At 41.7% G+C, this 25,619-nt stretch overlaps 1 protein-coding gene and 1 long non-coding RNA gene across 2 annotated transcripts in view; one reads left to right on the top strand and one right to left on the bottom strand.

Annotated features, from left to right (window-relative positions):
• The window catches only part of LOC309348846, a 53,260-nt gene extending 35,064 nt beyond the window's left edge, over positions 1 to 18,196 (bottom strand). Inside the window, exon 1 of the long non-coding RNA XR_014159570.1 lies at positions 17,642 to 18,196. This is a non-coding gene — a long non-coding RNA (uncharacterized lncRNA). The remainder of the gene's footprint in view (positions 1 to 17,641) is intronic.
• Positions 14,434 to 25,035, top strand: ERMN (ermin). Its single transcript, XM_081873551.1, has 3 exons — positions 14,434 to 15,032; positions 15,819 to 15,899; positions 23,515 to 25,035. The coding sequence occupies exons 1-3, from the start codon at positions 14,789 to 14,791 to the stop codon at positions 23,994 to 23,996; spliced, it is 807 nt and encodes a 268-aa protein (XP_081729677.1). The 5' UTR covers positions 14,434 to 14,788; the 3' UTR covers positions 23,997 to 25,035.
• Positions 25,036 to 25,619: the final 584 nt, after the last annotated feature.

Genomic DNA, 25,619 nt, shown 5'->3' with positions numbered 1-25,619 from the left:
CAGCAAGATATAAGCGTATCAAATTAATAAGCAAAACACCTTGACTGCAGGGAGCCAGAGTACCTGTACTAAGTACTCTGCTGATAAAGTAGATGAACTACTTGCTCACAAATAATTTCGTATTTTTTAAATTGTGGACCTAACAATAAATTAGACAAGCACTGCCCCTTCTGAGTTTCAGACACCTAGTCAAAACTGCTCTATTTCAGGAGGTCTGTGAAACCTAAACATTTTACATATTTTAAAGAAGGATTTTCAGTTCTTGAGCTTTTAAATTTTGGAGGTTTATGTTTTTTAATTTTGTATGTTGTAAGTTTTATTGTGAGACCTACATGATGAAAAGCAGGATATCATTTTTCAAAAAATAATAAATATGCGGGGGAGCAAATTTCTGCATGTCCATTCTCAGCACACACAAAGGGGAGGGGGGCTTTGGTCTTTCAAATTTCAGCAGTGCCCTGTGCAAGGCCAAAATTCAGCTCCCTCACCTCTATAGGGGGCTATAGTTGTGATGCCCCGAGGCGCTGATGGGAGTTGTAGTCCAACAACATCTGGACATCAGCTACCTGTGCATTTGGACAAACAACTTGGCTAGGAATTTCAAGACGACACAGACCTCTATGCTGGCTGTATTGTACACATTTGTGTCACAAGGTTACTAAGGCACTTTGGTAGTGCCCTGTGGTACCACACACATATACAGACCCATTTGTCAGAATTTACTGCAGTTCCCTACTGAGGGTGGAAGAGCCAAGAGCTAATATCACCACATGAGGTTGACCCACAGTCTCTGCCCATGCACAACTCTTGAGGTGGGTGGGCTTTTAGGTGTGTGGTTTAAAAATAAACAAATGAGGTGAGGTATTCTGTGGGAGGATATTTCAATTTTCTCTACAGCTGCAGGTTTAATATAGCATGGGAGAGAGGAAGTGTTTTTCTGTCATGCCACTATGCTAACATCAGCTGTTGCCACAGTAACGTCAACTTTACCGCAACCAGCAGTGCTGACATAGGGGGGGCAACCGTCTGCCCATTGCCTTTGGCAAAAGACTTCTGGCCAAAAGGACTTCTGGGTAGTTGTTGCACCACGTCCATCTGAACAGGAACACCAGCGAGGGAAGTTCAGCATGGACCCAACCAGATGTAATTGGTTCTTAACATCTCTTTTCTTTCTTCTGGCATTATCAGACTGATCTCTTTCTTCCTATGTACTTTTTTATTTCCCTGCTTCCTCTGCTAAGTCTTGCCTTTGAATTTCTAAGCCTGAGGGCCTACATGACATGTCTTATTTTCATTTATACACAGTGTATGCCAGTGGCACTGTGTATTGCATTTTCATTGGTGTCGAGACTTTTTTCCTCCTGGAAAACAGACTAATAATTGTGATGCCCACTCCTGCTTTAACAACTATCCCCCTCTGTGTCACCAAAAGCAAAGCATATCCATGCTGCTTTAGAACAACTGCTTTTACCCAACTGGATATTTAATCATATATTTTTTTAGTAGATTAAACTACTAAAGATTTCTTTAACTGGGTGACAGACTTATTGAAAACGTATTAGCCAAGGAGTGCATATCTCAGACTCAGTCAACAGGAAATTTAGGACGTAAGCAATGTTACTATTGCCTGTCAATGTCAGTGAAGTCAGGGGCGGCGCTACCATGAGACAGAGTGTGGCAAATGTTGAGCGGCAAAGAGTGGACACAGTGTGTGCACTGTGACCTACCCTGTCCACCTAATTTAGCCAGCTGCCTTCAAGTGCAGAAGACGGTGTCCCATTGCCACTGTTGAAGTAAGCTTCAGCTGCCAGTCCAGTCTGCTTCTGTATGTGAAATGGTGAGAAGACATCACCTTGCCATTAGCTTAGCAGTGAAATGCCCTGGATGAAATTTAAAGAGATTATCAGCATCCCTGCAGCCATATGAACATACTTATTGGCAAATAAATACTAGAGCTGTGTGCAAAGCCCCCTGCATCCACCTTTGGCCCCCATCTGGGTCCCCCAATCAGGTTGGCCCACCCAGGAATCACCTGCCCTGAATCCGGTCCCAAATTAGCTTGGCGATGTTGCACCTCCTCCCCACATGACTTCTGACCAAGAGCAGAGGGGTCAATTCTCTGCGGGGAAGCACTCTGAACCATGCATCATCAGTGCCTCTCTGCAACACCTTTTGTTAATCCCGTGTTAGGCTCCTTTGCAAGCGGCCAATTCTTCCCCGAATTAGACATTTTACAGCAAACTAGAGCGAAGCTCAGCAAAGAAATCACACCCCTGTCTCACTCGCCTGCTTCGGTGGCCTGCTTCGTACATCGAAATGTTTGAAACTTTTCGATGTGGTTGGTAAGACAAACAGGAAGTGGGTGTCAGAGATACATGGGAGGGTGCTTAAAATGGTTCCCTTGATCTCAGGCATGGTTTAACCACAATAGGGAGGATGGCTTCTACTTTCAGGCTTGAGATAATTGGTTTTTTTTTCACCCCAGAGTGTAAGTTTGATATGATGCACATTTCTATATATTTCTGAAGCATGGTGAAAATCCCAACTGTTGTTTGACCAGACACAAGAGTGGAACTTCTCTTCCTTCTCACAAAAGTGAATTTGTGCCTTGCTTTAGAAATACTGTTTTTACCCATTTGCAAATTTAATTGTTAGATTAATGGTATGGGGTTTAGCAGATTAATCTTTAATTGGATGACAGCCTTTCTGAAAATGTTATTAGCCTGCATAATGCATATCTGAAGCTCAGTTAACAGTTAATCTAAAATGTAAGCAACGTTACTATCATCTGTCAATGTTGGTTATTAAAAAAATAGAAAAGAAGAGCTTATCAGAATGGGCATGATCATCATGCTCAGCTCTCTTAAAAACTACTGTCTGTCTCCATCCTTAGGATCAAACAGAGAATATGCAATAAATAGCTTTTTAAAGATTTGTTTAATACAGCCAAGAATAACTGTGTAGAAAGGCATATATGTTCAACTTTTAGCATTCACTGCAATACTATAGTTGCTGTTTGGTTCCGAAACACAGCTCCTACTGCCCTCCACTGATAAAATTTCCATTCACATAGCCTCACTCACTGTGTCAGTGAACAAAGTTTGGAAGTAATCATAGGGTGGATCTACACACAGGAAACACCCCCTCCCGCCGCTATAAATAAGTCAGAAATTAGATTGTTATAACATCAAACCCTATGGAAAAACGCATGTAAAAATTTTCTGCTCTCTCGCACCATCTAGTGTTCCATGTTTATAGTGCATTCAAACCATTGTTTCTTCACTAATGCAGCTGAGTCCATGTACTAACTGTACTGTACAAATAAACTGAGGAAACAAGGAAGTCAGATGGGGAACAGCAAATGAACAGTGGTTTAACTTCCTTACATATAACTGTCAGATATAAACAAATGCATATATACACCATAAAGATTTATACTCCGTTTCTAAATTACAGTCTTGTCTCTCCTATGGCATTCATTGGTTGCCTTTGATGACATGACGTACAGCAGTGTTGGCTGCTGTTGAAAACTATGTAGCACCTCAATTCCTTGTTATGCCTGGGATTTGCGTGAGGGCTTGGCTGCCTCACGCAGTGGGAGTCGGAAGGATGCAGGAGCTGCATCAATGCAGCATAGTAACATTACAGATAAGATTCATGACCACCAATTTCATTTTAGGACTCTGCTGAATTTCTGTGAGGTTCCATTTCTGACAAGGAAGTTCTGTCCGGGCAAGGGTGTGTCTAAAAAAAGAAAACCCTAGCTACTGCTCTTGTACACATCTTTGTTTTTAGCAGCTCTTGTTGCCCAATTTGCTGCTGCACTGTCAGGCGGTGGGGTGTGGGGTATTGTTATAAGGAACGCAGTGGGTGGGTGACAGTGGCAGTGTAGAAACCTCAGGCTTTTGCACAGCTGGGATGGAGCTCACTGTACAAAGATAAGAGTCGAAGGTTGCCTCCAGATCAGCAAATTCTGCCTTAAGAGGGGTGGGTGGATGTGCCAAATCACAATACATCCAGTGCTAATATCCATACATACCCTGAAGAAAGCTGAGCAGTGAAATTCCTTTCCACAAGAACAATGCTCTAGCAAAGAATTTAGATATTCCCAAAAATGGATTAGATACCAATAGAAATTGCCCTGGACCCTGCAATCACCTTCTGAGGCCCTTCTTCATGTGCCTCCTCCACGAGAAGTCTGGAAGGTGGCAACACAAGAACGGGCCTTATCTGTGGTGGCCCCCCATTTGTGGAATGCTCTCCTCAGGGAGGCTCTCCTGGTGCCTTCATCACATATCTTTAGACACCACGCAAAAATGTTTCTTTTCAACAAGGTTTGGCTGATTAACATTCTATGCATTCTTTTAAAATGTGTTTGTGGGAGCAGGTGGTTATTGGTTTTTGTTTTCTTGTGTATTTTGCATTTTCATTTTTCATTTTTCATTTGTGAACCACCCTGGGATCTTTGGGTGAAGGGCAGTATATGAATAATAATAATAATAAGATGATGATGATGATGATGATGATGATGATGATAAATGCCAGCTAATCAAGCAGTCTCTTATGTTCCTTTTTCTTTTTTAACATTCTCTAGTGGCCTCCGAGGGTAAGAAGTTTGAGAACCCCTGGAATACCCTAATGTAGACACTGAAGGCCATTAGGAGGAATCAACTTCTAAAAGTCACATGGATATTTCATTTAGGTGCAGCAGGTAATATTCTATCAATGGAATAAAATATTTTGATAAAATTGCATAGGTTTAATGATGTCGCTGCTGGTAAGAAATTATTAACTGGTTTTGTAGAAAATGTGATTGTGAGGGAGACAGACTAAAATTGCAGAGTTTTGAAAAGTTAAAAAATAGAGTGAGAGATTGGCTTCATTATTACCAGATAATGGAGGCATATAATTTGGACAAAAAAATTGGCTTCCAGGTGGAAAAATCAAAATTGGAAACAGAACTGCTAGATCCTAAAATTAAGAATTTATCAAGAATGTACAACTTGCTGTTGAAATGGAATACTCAAGATGAAACGGTGAAATCTGTTATGATTAAATGGGCACAAGACGTTGGACATAATATTATGATGGCTGACTGGGAACAGTTATGGACCACAGGTATGAAATTCACGGCATGTAATGCCTTAAGAGAGAATATAATGAAAATGATCTACAGGTGGTACATGACACCAGTCAAGCTTGCAAAAATCTATCATCTGCCCGATAATAAATGTTGGAAATGTAAAGAGACCGAAGGTACATTCTTTCACCTTTGGTGGACGTGCCCAAGTATTAAGACCTTCTGGGAGATGATCTATAATGAAATGAAAAAGGTATTTAAATATACCTTTCTGAAGAAACCAGAGGCCTTTCTCCTGGGCATGGTCGGCCAATTGGTGCCAAAGAAGGACAGAACTTTATTTATGTATGCCACAATAGCAGCAAGAATACTTATTGCAAAGTATTGGAAGACACAAGATTTACCCACCCGGGAAGAATGGCAGATGAAGGTGATGGACTATATGGAACTGGCGGAAATGACTGGCAGAATCTAAGACCAAGGAGAAGAGTCGGTGGAGGAAGATTGGAAGAAATTTAAAGACTATCTACAGAAACATTGTAAAATTAATGAATGTTAGAAGGATGTTGGAATGAAGTTATGTGGTTTTAGCAGAAATGTTATAAGGGTTTAGGAAAAAATAGGCTGTTAATTGGTGAAAGGAGGGAAAGTAAAGTTACATTATATTAAGATAAATTACAGAACAAAAAGTGGAAAAGACTTTTTACAGAAACACTGTAAAATTAATATCTGTTAGAAGGATGTTGGAACAATATTATATGATTTTAGCAGGAAGGATATAAAGGATTTGGGAATAAGTGACTGTTAATTGGTGAAAGGAGGAAAAGTAAAGCTACATTATATTCAGACAATTTACAGGACAAAAATTTTAAAAGAGGGAAAGAATTTGCTGAAATAGATAATAGACCTAGAATACAAAAAGGGAGGTGTGAGGAGGTCAAGGAAATAAGCTAATGAAAGATTGGTAATGAGGAGATCTGATGCATTTTCTTTTTTGCGTTTTTGCTTTTGTTTAATGGGTTTTACTTCTCTGGGGTTTTTTTTGGTTTTCCCCCTCTTTTTTATATTGTGGCGTGTTGTTTTGTTTTTGTTTAATGTGGTATGTTTATTTTTTCTTTCTGTAATTGTTGAAACTTTAATAAATATTATTTAAAAAAAAGAAAAAGAGAAAATGTGATTGTGATTCACTGGTTTATTAGGAAGCTGGTTGTCCTTTCTCCACAGAGCACATTATGTACCTTCAATGCTAGATTTGCTTTTACTGATTCTAGGTTTTAAAGGATTTCTTGATGTCCCAAGAATCAAGGGATTTCTTTATCCCCTGCTTAACCTCAGGATAAAGAGGGCAACTCTAGCTTATTAACAAAGGAAATAAGAACTCCTATTGAGAAAGACTTTTAAGGAATGCCATTATGACAGCCATTGTGAATTTGCTCACATATTGCTTAATCCTTTGTATTGATAACTGGAACTTGGACAATTTGCTTCAGTTTGTCTTATGAGTGCATTGTGCCAATATTTGTTGATCAAAGGCTACCAGTGATACATCTGGGCAGATTATATCTAATTTATTTCTAATTCGTGGTGTACAGTACTTGGTGCTATGCAGATGACAACAGACTTTTCAGTTTAGATTAGAATGTAATTTGCAGCAATGTCTAATTGCAAAAAAATATGTTTTGATGCCAATAGGTGGCACTAGCAATAACAAAATTTGCTGTGGTGCTCCAGAAAAGCTATCATGGGAAAGTGGCTTGGAGGCCTCTCTGTCTCTTACATGGAGAAATATGCTGAGTGTAAAAGGCATACCCTCTATCAGCCTACAGATAGTCTTACAGAAAGGAAAATGGTTTTAATTTTACTTCTGCAAAACAGAGGCACTGCAAAGGCAGTACTGAACTGCACAGTGCTTTATACGCTAATTGTTGGCATCCGTCTGTCTTGGGAGACAATGGAGGAGTGCACCTTTGGGGGTAAAGTCAAACTGTTGCAAGGTTACAGCACCTGCTGTGGCTGTAAAGACCAAAGTTTTGTTGCAGCTGAGGCAGATGAAGGAGTGTAGTTCTGCTGACACCGGTGTACCACAGCATTTCTTCTCTGCGCTCCTCCCAGTTGTCATTCCTCCTCTGGTCACTGCAATGGATGTACAACCTGTCTGTCTGTCTCCAGGCATTGCGGTCGTCTGCAAGGGATTCCCACATAGCAGGGTTAATGTTGCCCGCTAAGGAGAACTGATGAAAAACAACCACTTTTATCAGTTTCCTTGCTCATTTGGGGAAGAGCCATAGTTCAGTGGTAGAGCATCTGTTCTGCATGCTGAACATCCTACCAGGTTCAAACCTTGGCATCTACAGAGAGGACTGGGAATGCCCTGGAGAACTGTTGCGAGTTGACACTATTGAGCTAGATGGACCAATGACTTGACTCAGTTTAAGACAGATCCCTAATTTCACATAGCATCTCATGATTTTCAGCTGAGGATAAATCTCATGTGCCTTTTCCTGATGCATTTCAGTGGGTGGAACACATTCCTCCTGTTTCAGTTGTTATTTTCAGTACTAATGGGTCTTCAGAGCCAACACATGGCTTCAGCTATTCAGTCTAGTTTGTTTATATCCCATGGTGGATCTCAAGGCAGTGGACTTGAGGCCACATCGTGCCTAAACCTTGGCCAGACACAGATCTGCTTCAGCAAGGTTATTGCACTATGTGCCTTCCTTCTGACCACAACCTCCTCACTAGCATCTCCCTCTCCCAGACTTTATTCGTTTCAGTGATTGCACTCAGTCATGCAGACTTGCATTTGATGCTCCTATTCATCCAGGATTCGTATGTCACGTGGCTTGCCGAGTGCCAGGCCGGAGCTGTTTGTTCCTCTTCCCTTCCAAGTGCCCATTTGAGATGCTTTCACTGCTAGCATAATTGAAGGCTCTATAATTACTCTCTTGTCTCTCATGGGCCCCACAGGGATTGTGGGCTGCCAAGGCAGTCCTTTGCGATGTAGTACCCAGCTGAGGACAATCTTTTTGCCTTGGCTGTGTGAGTCCCCTGTGCTACAAACGATAAGAAACGAGATGGAATTCTGCAGCAAGGTAGCCCATATTCTGCAACGAGGAAAGCCGAATTCTGCGATACGAATAAATTGCACAATTTATTCATAGTTGTTCAAGGAACGGCACTGAAGCAGGCTACACAGTAGGAGCCAATCTATTCTATGCAGTGATTGTTCACGAAATACTGACGGTTTCACAGGGCCTCCATGCGAGAACTGTATTGTGATAGGCGGTCCTAAGTCCCTCCTTCACAAGGCTGTTGCGAAGCTCGATGAGACAGTCATGGTAAAGCATTATAAAGGATATCCATGGGGAGCAATGGAAAAACTCAAGTCTGGTCCAGCTATTCTCAGAATAACATATTCCTGGAGGACACTGTGCTAACATCTAGCCATAAGCTAGGGCATTAAAAATAAGGGACATTGTGTCCAGCTCGTGAATGGTCCTAGAGGGAGGCATGGTGGACAGTCGACAGAGCCCAACTGAGGAAGCTGTTTTAATGTGCTCATTAGCAGGAGTGGCTTGCCTGGGGCAGCAGAGCCACAGCAATAGCCTCCCAGCAGCATCATCATCATCAGCAGCAGCACTGTTACTTCCGGGAGGCTGGGTGGGTGAGAAAGTGATGAGCTTGGAGCTACATGCCTTCTCCTCTTCCAGCAAATAGCAGTGGCATTGCTGCCAGGAGGCTATTGCTGCGACTCCATCCCACTGGTGGAGTTGCTGTTGCTGAGAAGCAATAATAAATTATTAATAATAAATTTTATTTATACCCTGCCCTCTCCAGCCTGAGCCGGGCTCAAGGTGGCTAACACCAGTAAAATTACAATAAAAACATAAGGGGGGGGGCAATTTAAAATACAGGTTAAAATACAATTTAAAATGCAGCCTCATTTTAAAAGTAGGTCACAGATCAAAACCATAAGGGGAGGGAAACATAAGGGTCAGACTGAGTCCAAACCAAAGGCCAGGCAGAACAGCTCTGTCTTGCAGGCCCTGCAGAAAGATGTCAAGTCCCGCAGGGCTCTAGTCTCTTGTGACAGAGTGTTCCACCAAATCGGAGCCAGTACTGAAAAGGCCCTGGCCCTAGTTGAGAACAATCTAACCAGAGTGTTAAGCACTGTCAGGGGCATCTGCTGCCCAGGAATGGTTGCAGCTGCCAGAGCAACTGAAGCTGGTGAAAGGCACCCATTTAAAACCGTAGATGAAAACATTTAAACCATAAAAACTTTTAAGTAGCCAACCATAGACTTCACCAAAGGCAAGTATAAATAACCAGTGAGGCCCAAATAAGCAGCCTTGTGAAGCCAGAGGAGGAAGAGGCACTCCTCACCTCAGTAAGCCAGGTATTCTAAAGCTTTGGGCCTGTGATAGCAAAGGCCCTACTCCTGGCTGGTCGGTAGAGCATGACTCTTAATCCCAGGGTCATGGGATCGAGCCCTATGTTGGGTGAAAGATTCCTGCACTGGACTGGATTACCCTTCCAACTCTGCAATGCTATTATTCTATTATTCTGCCATACTATTATCCGGATGTAATATGGTGCAGGGCCTGATTTCCTGACCACAACAGGCACATGGGCTGCCAAAGAGATAGGCAGTTCCTTGAATATGTGGGTCGCAGAATACGTGGGGCTTCTCTCTACTTAGGGAGAAAGGATTTCCTTCTCATCATGACTGCTTTCACCAGTAAAAGTCTGGCTCATTCTGCACCTTCACAGCTGATTTGCCTCTCATGAACAGCTACAGCAATAATGAGTCACCTCCTCCCAGCTCATCTTTATGACAGTGATGGCAACTCTTGATTTAAGTATGTTTGCTCAGGGACCATCAGAGGCCACCTGGGCTTTGCTCCCATTTCCCAGAGCTGGAACTGAGCCAAGCAGGAAGGTTAAAATAAAAGCAAGTAAAATTAAAAAGTGTGTATATGCTTTGCCCCTAGTAGAAAGGATGCCATATAAAAAAGCAAGTTATTGTCTTATGTGGCTTTAGATGCTGGGCCAGTGAAGGAGATAGTGAAGGCTTCTCTATATATACACATCAACCCAGCAGGTTTTTTTTCTCTTAAAAATACTGTATGTTGTTTGACTTTTATACAATGTATGCTTCTTAAACTCCACAGATATACAGCTGTTATGTGCCACAAGTAGCCCAGATTCCCATTCACACAAGCTTGTTCATGTGTTGCAATGAAAATACATACTACATGCTTGTGTGAATGTACACCTGTTAATCTGCACAAAACTATTTGTGTACATAGGTTCACAGATCATATACTAATCTAACTGAGCTCATTGAAAGAAAATGTGTGATAGAAATATAATTCAACAACACTGAATGTAACATGTGAGCATCCCTAGGATATTACGTGAAAGTATTGCTATACAGTGGTACCTCGGTTTACATACGCTTCAGGTTACAGACTCCGCTAACCCAGAAATAGTGCTTCAGGTTAATAACTTTGTTTCAGGATAATAACAGAAATCTTGCTCCGGCGGCGCAGCAGCAGCAGGAGGCCCCATTAGCTAAAGTGGTGCTTCAGGTTAAGAACAGTTTCAGGTTAAGAACGGACCTCCCGAACGAATTAAGTACTTAACCCGAGGTACCACTGTAGCTGCATTTCATTTAATTGCACATTGTATGAAAATTGAATGCATGGTTCCTAATGTAGCCATGTAATCTGCATGCAGACTGATTCTGCTTCCAGGTCTCCTTCATTGGCAATGTACTGGTAGCAGGATATGATTGTATATTAATATTTGGAGTTGTTTGATAATTAGTCTCATGGGAAGCATAAAATAAGCGCTGCTGATTCATCTCGCAATGTGTTGCATTCTTTGTACTGTTGCTTATTTAAATCTGACTCTCCACCCCCACCCCGTTTCTAAGGATCAACTGCTCCTCGAGAAAGGCTGAACTCAGAACGCCAGGAGAACAAGACTTTGCAGAGTTGAAAGAACTTGAAGTTTATATTCTCCACCTCCTTATGTATTAAGGCCAAACTCTTCTAAATCTGGCATCGCACTAGATTAGCCTATTTCATCCATAAGCAGAATGAAGAATAAGTATTTTTTTTTATTAAAAAAAAAAGGTGCACCATGCCAGATGCATATTAAGGATAAATGAGTCCAGAACATAGATAGTTGGCTCAAGCAAGCAAGTAAGGAATCAAGCTGAGATGAGGTGAAAATTGCCTATGGTCAGTTTGATGCAGGATAATTTCTTAATTTTAAATTGCGGGTTCAGGGGATTTACTAATCTTAGACATCAAGACCAAGATTACTCTATCCAATAGCCATTTGTAGCCTCTCCAGATTTGATAGAAAACTTCTAGGCAACAATTCTATGCCTATGTAAATTGGGAATAGCCCCCACTGAACTCAGTGGGACATCTTTCCAAGTAAACATGGATTTGGTAGCAAGCAGACTACTCCTGAAGCATCAGATTAAAAACAGGGTTTCGGCTGCTGTTCAGCACCTAAAACTAGGGAAGTGCCTAGCAAAGTTGTAGACAACAAAACCAATCTTGGGATCTTCATATCTCTGGATTCTATCTTGAAGACCAACCAGGACTGGTTGGTGGTGGTGGACCTCTAAGCACCATGTTCCAATGAGAAAGGGCATATAGGTCTGTTGCTCCCTAGCTTTGTAATTCTGTTCCAGGGATATGAGGGTTTCTATACACATTATGTACTCTTCATGGTTTTTGCTAAGAAGAACAATCCTTTGCACCCTAGCAGCCCACAAGATAGGGAGTTATGCTTATATGGCTCTACCATGTGCATTGGTCTAAATTAGAGAACATTCAAATGAGATCTTTTAGAAGCTGATTTATATTTTTTGCACCTCTGTAGTGTTAGTGGTTCGGGTGTTGTTGCTTTTTCTCATAAAATTATAGTCATATGAGATTATTCTAAACCAGGGGTGAATTGGATCTGACTGACAGGCCAGATCCTGGGTTCCCTGATTTCTTGATATGCTGCCTGCCCCCCTCTGAACCATCAATGAGGTGATCCATCAATCAGGTGATCCATGAAACCAGGTGATCCATTTTTCCTTTGTAGCATGACAAGTTGTGCTACAAAGGAAAATCCAAGCCACTTCAATTCAACCTCCACTTTGGACAGTGACTAGTTGTGCTACCAGGTTCCCCCAAGAAGAATCCAGTAATAGAGCTGATACAGCAAGCTTGAAATCACCCTTTTCTTATTTATTTAACTTCCTTAAAGTTAAATAGTTGTCCAAAACTGCCATGTGCTTGCAAAACAGGCCTGGAAATGTCCCTGGAAATGGTGATATGAGATCACATGTTATTGGTAAGGGCAGTACAGGGAAAAGGTGGCTTCTCACATGTGGTGTTGTGGGGGGCAGCCATCTTTTTTCCCTCCTGTGAGGAAAGGGTACAACAATTAGGGCTTTTTAGTTCGAAAAAAAAGGCAATCGAGCGGATAGTGGGCATGATACAGATATATAAAATTAAGCACAGTATGGAGAAAGTGATTAGAGAGAGTTTCTCCCTCTCATACAGTGCCAGATTACCAAATAGGCAAAGCCGGCAGCGGCCTATGGCCCCATGCCTTTTAGGAGCCTGAAACAATGAATCAAAATAATATTGATTTGATCTTGTAAGTAAATTACTATCAAGCTTTCTTAGTTCAATGTTATCCCACTAGAGCGTGCACACAAGGCGCCCCACCGTACCCCAAGATTTTGACTGCTTAGGGGCCTCCGCAGGGTTTAATCCATCACTGCTCTTATAATAGTAGGACCTGGGGCTGTCTAATGAAATTGAATGTTGAAAGGTTCAGGACAGGCAAGAGAAAGAACTTCATATAATTAAATGATGGAATTTCCTCCCACAGGATTTAACGATGGCTTTTGCCACCCTGGACTCCTTTGGGTGGAAGGGTGGGATAGAAATTTAATTAATGAAGGAAATTAAAATAAATAAAATAAAGAGGATTAGATAGTCCATGGAGGATAAAGCTATCAAATATCAGGCTATCATTACATGGAGGGTAAGGCAACTACTCTTGATGGCTGCATTCTACCTCCAAAGTCAGAGGCCATATGACACTGGGACTCCTAAGTGGGGAGATCCATGTCCTGTTTGATAATTTTATTGAGTTTTGGCATTATTTCGTTTTCTTCATAATTGTCAGGTCTCTATAGACCTGCTTCTTTTGGGAGGAAAAGTGGGGTACAAACATAAAGCCGGACATGAAATAAACATAGGCAAATGAGATTAACTATCTTCAGATAATTATGCCATGGCTGGCATGGGGTTCCTGTGGCCCCCACAAGATGAATCATATGACACAGATTGGTTAATAATGCCCTCACCCCTTACAACACACACACACACACACACACACACACACACACACACCTCCCTCCATGTGCAGAGTGTAGCAAGCTTTGCCTGGATAGATACAGTTTGCAGTATACATTACTGGGCGCCATTGCCTTCATAAGAGAACAAGGGAGGCATTCATGGTGAGTTCTGACACCTCTTTTTTCTAGAAAAATAGCACTCATTACTGTATAGGGCAGTTTTTAATGTTTGATGTTTTATTATGTTTTTATAGCTGTTGGCAGCTGCCCAGAGTGGCTGGGTACAAATTAACAACAACAACAACAACAACAACAACAACAATTTATTACTGTTGTCATTGTGAGAATAAAAGGCTGGGCTTTGGACTGATCCTCCGGAGCTCTTCCTATGGTAAAGACAGTTGTCATTTGCCAAACTGTAATGCTTGAACCAGTAAGAAAAACTGGACCAGACAAAATTTCTTATTTAAAGTCATTGTTAAAAATCTCTCTGCTTTGGAGCATTGGATGCCCATCTTTTTAGCATATAATTTAAATCAATTGTTTTAAAGCAATAAAAGAAAAACAACCTATGAGCTTTTGTGGGCAAGGACAGGTTAAAAATGGAAATAATTGGGCCCGTGGGTGTGTGATGGCAGCAGATGGAACACAGAGCTATCTGGAAGAAGGATAGCTGAAAGTGACACAATTGCATGCAATCCTACCTCCCTCACCTTCCACTTTCAACAAGTTTCCAATGGACTCTTTGTCTGAACAAGAGCGATTCAAGGTTTATGCAGAACATTTAACCTGTTTGGGAATGTTAAGCTGGTTAACTCACAGCTAATGTGACTCAAGGTAGTCACTTGGTGTGGATTAAAGATTTAGAACAATCGCCACTCCTGTTACAAGGCTGGCATACAAAGGGCCATTTATGACAAGAAGGACAACAATCTCTGTTTATTACTGCCAGGCTGACATGCTGAAAGCCCCACTCCTGCATGCCAGCACAAAAAGCTTTGTTGCTTGTAGATTGTTTGTTTATGTAAATTGACATGGTGCATTTTATTATGCAACGGGGAAAGGCTCTAAGTGACAAGAAAAGTGCTGATTGGACAAGCCTCTTGGAAAGGGACCTCTGACAAAGCCAAGGCAAATCCTGACATTATTCCCTGCTTGGCTGCAACAACTTCAGGAGGACGGAAAGCTTCTTGACTCCTCAATATATCTATCTATTTGGTGGGGGAGGGATAGTTGTGGATGGTTTGATTTCTGCAGCGATTCTGGGATACCAGATCATCTCTGGACACATATCCGCAAGGAACCTCTTGGATACTGCAGGAATCATGACAGAAGATGTCCAGGTTCCAACCAACATGTCTGAATATAATCGGAACGTGCCCTCTGAAAAACCTCAGCTCCAGGTCATTGATATTATTGATCAAATTGCAAATTCTGTCGAGATATTTCCTTACGAAACCGCAGAGCCTATTCCCGGTTCCCCACTTGCACAGGGAAACCGAGGAGGCGGCAAACATTTAGCAAAGAGCACAGCATACGAAATTTCGGTTGGGATAAAGGAACTTCAAGGTAAAATGCCAGATTATGCATCCTCCCCCCTTTTTTTTGTCTTGGGAGTGATGTGAGATGCTTTATTATATTGAGATCTTTTTATTTTCCATGAAATGTGAGAAATATAAGTGTTTTAAATGTTTTTCTTAAAGCGTTCTTTTTATTTCTGTCTGTAAGATTATAAATCCTTTGTGTTGAATGAGTAACAGTGGCTGACACTTTCTGAAATTTTCTCTGACCCTCAAAAAAAGAAAAGAAAAAGAAAAAAGATCCCATTATTGATATGGATATACATTTTTTTTAAAAGCAAATGTGGATCTAGTTCTAAACACAATCTAGCCATAGTTAAGTGCTTTTAATTCTCCTTAATGGGAGAGATGTGAAATGAATGAAAATTAAAAGCAAGAGAGATTTAAGCATGTGCTACATTCTCTTTGAAATCGATGCAGTTTCAAGTAGCTTAACTTTGGCTGGATTGTGTGCAACTTTCACTGATTTTCTAATTTTAATTGAGTTTTAATTTCTATCAATTGAATTTGCTTCTAAGTGTTTGCTGTACCTCCCAAAAAAGAAAAATGGAGGGGAAGGCATTCCATTCCATTTCACTGGAAGTCGGTCCATTGATTGCTGTGGCACATATTTTCTGCTGCAAGTGGCTCTAGATCAAAATCTAATGGGAAAAGATCACTTCAGGCAGAAAGGTTTAAGCTGCACTATATGGCTGAAGAGATTAGTAATTGCCGCTGTAATCACTAAACACTTTGTAGGAGATGTCAATTTTACACTGTCTTGTATCTTCTAAAGGAGAGCCAGAGGGAAACAAGGAGAGAGAAAGTGACATCTTTTCTCAGGAGACAAGAAGCTGGGAAGAAGAATCCAGAGAAGGTGAGGAGTAGAGCTGCCTTACTTTTTTAAAAAGCAGGAAGAAAGCCACAGATTTTGTTAACGGTCTAACCAAGATCCAATTTAATTTAATGAGGCGCTTAAGCACATGCACAAGTCTCTCTCATGGAAATCAGTTGAGGCTAATTCAGTCTAGGGATAAGAGTTCAACTCAATATGAGTTTATACTAAAACTGGTGGCTATTTCTTCAGGGTCGACAGCCAACTTTGCATACATGATTAAATCCCAGTGAAGGATGTCAGTGATACTTGCAGGTAGAAGATGCATGGATGAAAGACTACAGCTAAATTTGTGCCCCACAACAGGGGTGATTTGTCTCTCTCTCCCCCCTCCCCCATTTATTCATTCTTGCTCACAAATAGTATGCACCTGCTCTCTATCTACCCATCTCTCTAAAAATCATGGTTTGGACTCCAATAATAGAATCCATTAGGAAAGGCAGAGTAATTAGGACCAAGTTAGATCATACTCCTATGTACATTTACTTATATGCAAGTCCCATTGTGCTTCCGATTTCAGTCTAGGGGAAATAGGATAGTAATTTTACAGCTGTCTTGGCTTCAGAAAGGTGGTGGTATAATCTACACATTTATCAGAACTGACCTTGTCAGTCTTAAAACCTCAGTATTTTGGAGAGCTCAGCTCATGAAGAATGGCTTTTCCTGCCAACACATATCTGCATTCACGCTGCATTGTACAAGCACACAATAAAACCTATTAAGTAAAATTTGACACCTTCCCCTCCCCAACTCCCATGCACAAGCACTTTATCTCTAAATTGCAGACAGCATTTTTACTACCTTTCCAATACAACTTAATTAATACTTAAGACACCACAGGCAGAAGTTGAATGGAGAATTTTGTCACAACATTAAAGCACCAATTAAGCCAGAGAGGAGTTGAATACAAGTGTGCGACATCCGTATAAATGATCATGTAGCCTGCCTATCTTCGGGTAATGCAAAGAGACTATATGCAATGTGGTGTTTGGTCAACCCATATGGCTACTTGCTTAGCCAAGTAGCCATGCACGCAACTGGGTGGACTTGCTGCACAAGAAAGAACAAATACTACACATAATGATAGGTGGGTTAGTCTCTTCAAGGCAGCCCAGTGTGACTCAGGTCTCACAAACATGTCTTTAAAAGAGGGTTAGACCAATTCATGGGGGGGGGCTGCCAATGGCTACTAGGGTTGTGAGCGGCCCAGTCCAGCAGGACTTTTCTTATGTTTAGCTCAGAACCTTTAAAGGAGCAGCCAGCAAACTGGCAGAGAAGGCAGGACCGTGAGCAGGGCATGACATGTCCTGTTTTTTGAGTGTAAAAATGGCATCAGGAGGAATTTTGGTGAATCAGGGAAAACCAGGATGTATGGCAACACGATGGAAATAGCAGTGGAAGCAGCTCCAAATTTTGCTCAACAACTTTGCAGATGTCAGGCTTTTTATTTTATTTTTTAAAAAATATGGCAATCTGAGATAGCTGTTTTTAATGTTTAGATTTTGTTTAACTTAAAAAAATGTTTTATTATTGTTTCCTGCTCTGCGCCCCTTTGGGAATAAGGGTAGGATAAATAAATAAAAATACGGTATTCTGTTGCAACAGCTGGAAATAAGATTTGACTACCAGACCAGTCAGCTTGTTATAGTTTTGTTGCTGAGCAACAATGTGCAGGGCTCAATGGAGTGGGAAGCCAGCCATCCAAAAGTCTGAGATGTACTTACCTGGAGACAGAGTCAGCATTCGAAGTCTGGTCTAGTCCTAGGATCAGGTGAACAGCAATCTATGTGATCAGACAGTCCAGGAGTCAGGGAATCCAATGATCAGAGGGTCCAGGGTCAAAACAACCAGGAAGCAGCAAGGTAGGGCCCAGAACTCCAAGTGTTGTTACCAGCATCTGACTGCTTCTGGAAGCTCTGCTTTAAGAAGCCTGAAGCCAGCTGGTTCTCATCAGCACATTCTCCTCTGTGTCCTTGAAGGCTGATCAGCTGCAGGTGGAGTCATTCTGCTTTCTCCCCCTTCAGGCTGTTGTTCAGCAGGCAAAGCTGACTCCTGGCCCATGACACATCTTCTACATGTAGAATGGGGGAGGGTGCCATTTTGTCCTTTGTCTCAGAAAGTAAGATGGTTTTGGCTAGCCCTGTTAAGGGACTATACAGCAATAAACAAAGTCTGAATCGGGGGTAACCAGTAGTCTCCTATTTAAGGTACTGTTCAGGCACAGTGAATTAACTGTGTCCTGTTTAAACACAGCCCCACATCCAGATAATGTCCTCCCTTTTCTTAGGGGCAAATCCCTGCAGCAGACCTGTGTTTAGGTCTCTGCTTAAGGAACCCTATATATCTTCCAGTTTAATAACCCTGTTATATTACAGTGGTACCTCGGTTTACATATGCTTCAGGTTACATACGCTTCAGGTTACAGACTCCGCTAACCCAGAAATAGTGCTTCAGGTGAAGAACTTTGCTTCAGGATGAGAACAGAAATTGTGCTCCGGCGGCGCAGCAGCAGCAGGAGGCCCCATTAGCTAAAGTGGTGCTTCAAGTTAAGAACAGTTTCAGGTTAAGTACGGACCTCCAGAATGAATTAAGTACTTAACCCGAGGTACCACTGTACAAACACTTGTGTGGAGGCTGAACAGTCAACATTTCATGGACAACCCAAGTTCTGCTCTTGTAGTTTCTAGAACATTCTATATAGTCTCCATCACTGATGATCCTTGGATTGTGTGGTGCCATAGCTTGCTGTGGAGATGGAGGAATGTAAAAAAACACACACAACCCAAATAAACAAAAATCTGGACCCTACTGTGGCCTTAGAAATGATAATTAAGGTAATAACTTCATTTGCAGTAGAGTGTGGCACTTCCCAGTTGTGGCAACTGCTAATAATGGAAACTGCAGCCAAGCCTCTTGCAATATCTTCCAACTTGCTGCGATGATGCAGCTGCTTTTGCATGTGTGAAACTGGACACAGCAGCAACTGCAGCATGTTGCAAAGTGAGTGGCCAAAATTTCATGCTTACGGACAAGCAATATATACTCTACAGGGTTAAATGGTCTTCTGTGATACATAACCTTTATGGCTGGTTTGAACTCATTCATGCAAGTGGTCTGACTGCCCATGAGCTTCCACTTAATGAGCAAACACTATCGCTGTCAACAAACAAGGGACGACAGGCTTCTAAACATATATATGATGGATTGAATCCCATGGAGTGTGATGCACATTTGGTTTCCTTTTTCTGGGGCTTTGGGCATGGATACCTATCTTATTTGCTTTTCTGCACACACCTTCTAACAGATGGTCAGTGTGGTCAGCTTGGACAGTGATGATAATCACTGGTAGGGACTGAAACTGGATTCTACATTCCAACCAAAGTTGCATCGTTTCGTTAATCTGAATTCAGCTGTGATCTTCTAGAAAATCCCACATGAAGTTGTTAACTATGCAGAGAAATTTAAACAGAGTGAGGTACATACTTGTATCGAACTGGTGCGCATTATCTTCTATTTGAGGATACTCCCTGTGCCCCTCAGTTTCCTTAGCATAGGCACAGCTCTGTTAAGAAAGTTTATATTTCAGAAGGAGGCAAATGTTTAGACAGTTCATGCCTATGTATATAAGGTACATTTGCCATTTACCGTTTTCTTGACTTTAGATTCCCTGGTGGCAGTTTGTGTGACAATTTAAGCAAGGATAGCAAAAACCACTCTGCTCATCTTTTATGGACCAATGTCTTATATGAGGGGCGAAAGGTCAACAAGGGCTGTAGTTAGAAACACAAAATGGAAGTAAGATAATATTTACCCAGAACCACCAGAACCTTTGCTTTCCCGTGTTTTTGTGCACAGCGTTAAGGATCCCAATTCTGGCAAAGCTGGGGGGGAAATGGTGCTCTTGCAATATGTGTTCACACCTAACACCAGTCTCAGAAATGGCACACTATTAGTGTTTGTCTGCATTCCCAATGTGACATATGAAGGCAGGAAGGGTACCTAGTCCAAGAGATGGCATCATCAGTGCCTCTTTTTATGGGAAGAGCAAGGTAAGCACCTGAGTGACTTCCCTGATCGAGATTCTCCTGAAGCCTGCAGATATAGGCAGCCTCTTTGCTTGTGATATTTCTAGAGATCTGAAACAACACACTTTAGAACCCTAGAATTGTAGAGTTGGAAGGGACCCTGAGGATCATCTAGTCCAACCCCCTGCAGATAGTTCACAAATACTTTTTAAAAACCAGTGGGCATGAACCAATTGTTTAAAATCTACTTGGAAACTCCAATAGCTGCCGGTTTGAATGCAACACTTGCAAAGTTCTTCTTTATTATGAGTTCTACAGAGAAACTATCTGCAGATCACATTCCTTGTCCATGTTGAGTTCTATCTAATATGAGTCACAGTGCAATGGTATGTATGGCTGCATGCAAACCATACGCTTAAAACATATTTAAATCACACAGCTTCCCCCAATAAATTCTGAGAGCTGTAGTTTGTAAAGGGTGCTAGGAATTGTAGCTCTGTGAGGGCTAAATTACAGAATACTAGGATGCTTTGGGGGGAAAGCCATGTTCTTTAAAATATATGGTGTGTACACAGCCTAGGTCTACTCAGAAGTAACTTTTATGTTTTTTTGGTTCATTGGCACCTACCCCCAGGTAAGAGTGTATAGGGCTGAAGTCTAAAAATACCATGAGGAGTTTCTGCCCTGACCCATACAGCTCTTCTTCATCCAGAGAATAATCTGGCAAATTTTGCTAACATCATTTTTTATGTGGCTCTCCAGGGGTTGCAACATTCCTGCTAGTCACACAGCTCAGCCCTGCACATGTTTATGTGGATATAGGTCCCATTAAGTTCAGTGAGACTTGCTCCCTAACAAGTGTGCATAGGATTGTATAGTCCCACAACTGAAACCACATTGGGTACTCCTATTAATTTAAATAGATGCCTGCCCTATTTGAAAATTACAAGTGAAACGGGGATGGTACTGAATTAATATGTCTCTCCCAAAGTGGGTTATGGTTCCTTCCACCTTTAAATATTTTCTCCAGGAGCATCAGGAAGCTGTATGTATGCCTATGTTCTGGTGACTATTTTAGGAAGGGCTTTTGATACCCCTTCTCACCATGAACATCCATGCAGGAAGCTTGTAGAAATGTGACCCAATAGTTCAGGTTGAATCAAGTTTGATAAAAGAAGGCTTTTTTGCTTTTATAGCTTTATGCCTGCTAAGTGTGCGATTTCACAATCTTGACAACGCATTAACACCAGTTATTTGGATTTTGCATAAAAACAGTTGGCAAGTCATTCCATACATTTAGATCCACTTTAACTACATGTCAAAAGCCATCAATATCCAGTGCCACACAGAGGGGCACAAAGTGATGCTATTTTATCAGCATGTGCACCCTCCGCAGAGCTTACAGAAGTGCACTGAACTTTTATAAAATGACTGGCAAAATACTCCAAATCTTGAAAGAAGCTACAATAGAAGGCCGAGCAGTTATCTTCAATATGGCATTCTTTTAATCACAGCCAGATGTTAGTGTTTACTCATTCAGTCTGGACTCTAGGCCAGGGATGGTGAACCTGTGGCCTTCCAGATGTTGTTGGACCACAAATCCCATCATTCCTGACCATTGGCCATGTTGGCTGGGGCTGATGGGAGTTAGAGTCCAACAGCATTGGGATGGTCAGAGATTCCCTGGTCCTGCTGTAGACAATTGAATGGGACACTATGTCTTTCTCTGGCTATCCTACCATTGAGCTATCTAGTAAGCCACACTGCACTTCAGTGGGGTGCACACACACACACTTTTCAAGTAGTTGGAAACAAGAGGTAGAAATGACTGTCACCTGCATGCTGATGTTGCTGTGACTCAAACCTCTAGATGACTTTCCCCAGCAGGCACCCCATAGTCTACTGGCCAGAGGGTGGAAAATAAGCTTCTCAGTACCACCTTCTGAGGCCGATTCTCCAGGAAGGACTGAAGCCACTGTAACACTACTAGGCCCAACCAAGAGTTGGATAGTCTGCTGCTTATTCAGTATGTTTGCCCAGTTAGATATCGGGATAGAGTGACCATGTGTCCTACTTATAGAGGACAGTCCTGGGTTTGAAGGGCTGTGTGGTTTAAATCTCATTTCAAGGTTAAGAACCATAAGAAGGGAGAGCATTTGCCATCAACAGTTACCACCAGAACAGGAGACTGAACGTCATCACAGTCTTTCCCACTGTGTAATGCGCTTCTGTTTTGATTAGGGTAATTTCTAAATGTGCACCTGAACATATAGATTAGCATAAGCCTATTTTATACAAATCCACATCATCTTTTGTCCTTTTATTTGGTAGAGGGTGCCTTTCTATTTGTTGGGAATGCATAGGTGGTCAGTCTATATCAGGTATTTTGCTGAGTAAGCCACTATCAAACTAGGCTGCTCTCCTATGGTACCACCTCCTGACCGGTCAAAAAGATACCAGACTCCACCTGCTGACCTCTCAAGTCAAGAAAATATAGCAATCTGTGCCACGTTTAGTAAATATCTGTTTCAAGGCTTTCAAGCACTGTATGTTACACCTCAGTTATCTTGCTAATTTGTTTGTATGTGGTGGTGGTGGAATGGGAAAATTAGATGGTTATAAAATTTTGCAAAATAATGATGATAAGACCATCTGCTCCGGGGACAGTTCCTATTTCTTGTTATCCATTTCTGGTAAACCCCTGCCCTTCCTGTGTCCCTCTTTCCCTTTTATGGATGCCTCACTAACAGTTTGTTAGTGCAAGCATATTGCTAGAGAGGTCATGCTTCAGGATTCAAGTTGCTTCACTGGGCCTCCTTAGAAGTAGTGTTGAAAAATAGGGTGGTAAGGATGGTGGAGAAGAGTGCATGGGGTCTCTAGTCCATTTGCTTATAAACTCCCATCAGCCCCAGCCAAGCATGATCAGGGATGATGGGAGATGTAGTCAAGCAGGTACCCCAGCCTTGGTGTATAGGATCGTAGGCACAGTTACTTTATATATTTCAGAAAAAGCGTGAAAAGCAGAAGGGGGAACAACATTCCCCACTCCTATGAATGTTTTGATTGATCTGTAGGGCACTGGTAGACTCTTTAGCTGGTGTTGTATGTGGACCATTGCCATACAATGTCATTATTCTATAGTACAATGTTGTTGTTGTTGTTGTTGTTGTTGTTATTGTTATTGTTGCTTTTTTGTGACAGTACTCACTGGTCCAAAGTATCATCACCTCTTTTTTTTGCTGCCCGTTGCAGCCATTTTGTAATGGCACCCACTAAAATATTTTTATCAAAATATGCACACTGGTACTTCAGTTTTTACAAATACAAAACCTCTTCTGATTCTGCTTCCACATATATTCAGTATTCCTCAAGCCAACCCTGTCAGTATTATTAGTCTTAAATAGCAGGTGGGTTGTGAGTATGGCTGAGAGACAGTGGATGCCCATGGGCCACCTACTGAGGTAAAGGCAAACTTTAAACAAGGGATTTCCCAGCTTTGCATCTCAGCCTCCTTGCCACCATACTTTTACTCTAGCTCTACTGCACTGTAACCCCACTGTTATCTGTTACAGGCTTTTATGAGGAGGAGCATCCTGTGAGCACTATAGACCATAAAGTAGCTAAGATGGAAGAAAGAAAGATGGAGGAACCCCAGACTGAAGAAGTCTACAGCACTAACGAGGTAGTGGTGGTGGAGGAACAGGAAGAGGCGGAGCCGAGTGAACCCAAGGAGCCAATGAAAAAGGAAACACAACTAGAAGAAAATGAAACCATGGTGGAGGAAGACTTCGATGGCACTGAAGAAATAATGCAGAAGGAAAGCAATGAGGATAAACATAAAAAGAGGCTGGAGAGCGGCAGCAAGGATTTCCTTTCTGCCAGTGCCAGCTGTAACTCTCAGACTGAGAAACCTGCTGAACAGCCGAGCTTGGTGAAGAAAAATGATATCTCCAGGCACAGTTATTCTCGATACAATACAATATCTTACCGGAAGATCCGGAAAGGAAACACTAAACAGAGAATTGATGAATTTGAGTCCATGATGCATTCATAAAACTGAGGCAGAGGATTTGATGGGCATGCTTCGATTCTCCTCCCCTCCCCAATGCCAGACATTTATCCACCTGTAATATCAAGTTATCAAAAGATATTTTGCAGCTTCGATCCAACCTAAGCTTACCTGTAATCTAAGGCTACAACCCTATGCACCCTTTCTGTTTGGGAACAAGCTCTATTGATCACATTTACTTCCAGATAGATATGCATAGGATGGGACTGCATGGCTGCAGGTTTATGCATTGTTATCTGGGAGTACTGTCTGTTGGACTATTAGGGGACTTGCTTCTGAGTACATAGCATGTGGATACGCTTGGGCTGGAAGTCTCATTGAAACTAACAGAACAAGTTAGTCATGACTAACTTCACTCCTACTGCTTTTGGTGGGACTGATGCATGTCTGCTCAAAAGTAAGTCCCATTGAGTTCAACTGGACTTAATCCCGCAAGTGTTTCTAGGATTGCAGTCATAAATTACAACTAACTTTCAGTGGATTGGCGCTAGTATGTGCAATTTGTCTGCACCTCAGAAATGTAACCACAACAATACATGTACTAACTTAAATCAGCAGTGTAATAACTTTAACATAGCTCAATCGAAAAAGGTATTTTAGAGATAGTTTCCCATCCCCCCTATCCATTTTTTGGTACTGAAATGGAAGAAACAGCTAGGGGACGCCAACCTTTGGCAGCCAGCAGACACATTTTGAACACTGAAAGAGTGTTGCGGGCACCAGTCATAAAATGGCTGCCATGGGGTCATGGCATAACACAAAACTGCTGCTATGAGGGCATGTCTTCCACATCTAAAAGAGAAGAAAACAGACAGGACCACAAAATGGTGTGAGCTTCTCCTCACAGCTGTGGGGTGGGGAAGGCACATCAGCCACTGTCACAGAGAGAAGCTCTTGGCATTTCTCCTCAGTTCTGAACAGATGGGAAGATGGGTGTCAAATCCTGGCATCCAGTGAAATGTGGAAACATGTTTAAGAGGGTGTGTTCAATGTGAGCCAGTGCAAACAGGAACTGAGCAGGGAGGGGATATTTATTAAGACGTTTTTGTGGGTGCCATAGGACACACTGCCACAACATGGGCATAACATTGGTGACCTTTTAGATAGTCCTGGACTAATTTGTAATCTCTTTAAAGCACACACACAGAATAATCAAGATGTTTCTCCATTCTGGTGATTTCCTGACAAATAGAGTAGACTTGAAGATACCGTTACAAGAATAAAGTTATAACTCGTTGCAATTGCTATGATCTCTGTTTTTAAAGGGTTCTGTGAGCATGAACTACACTACCTTTGAAACCCACTTCCTGTCTGTTTTCCTATCCTATCATTCTGTGTTGAGAGAAAATAACTGCATACATTTGCACCAGCTAGTTGTATTAGTCTTACATTGTGGGCATTGACAAAATGAGTCCAGGAGCTACTTTAAAACTAAGGTGGCAATACTTTTCACATTTTCTTGGGAGAAAACCCCACTGAACATGGTGAATCCTCTGGAGAGCTTTGGTAGCCGGTGTTGGAACTGTTAGCAACATATGCATTGTTAATAAAAAGGCTGAAACACTGTTTTACATTTCAAAAACTTGAAATCCAGACTAGAACCAGATT

This window comes from Podarcis erhardii (genome assembly GCF_964252035.2).
Source record: "Podarcis erhardii genome assembly, chromosome: 1".
NCBI lineage: Eukaryota > Metazoa > Chordata > Lepidosauria > Squamata > Lacertidae > Podarcis > Podarcis erhardii.
The sequence above is the reverse complement of the archived record's forward strand: the minus strand, read 5'-3'. Positions and strand labels throughout refer to the sequence as shown.

Bases quoted from the DNA above. Each gene is read 5' to 3' on its own strand.
- ERMN (XM_081873551.1), top strand. From the start codon at position 14,789: ATGACAGAAGATGTCCAGGTTCCAACCAACATGTCTGAATATAATCGG. The intron at 15,033-15,818 runs GTAAAATGCCAG...TATCTTCTAAAG, and splicing joins TGGGATAAAGGAACTTCAAG to GAGAGCCAGAGGGAAACAAG. The intron at 15,900-23,514 runs GTGAGGAGTAGA...TATCTGTTACAG, and splicing joins GGAAGAAGAATCCAGAGAAG to GCTTTTATGAGGAGGAGCAT.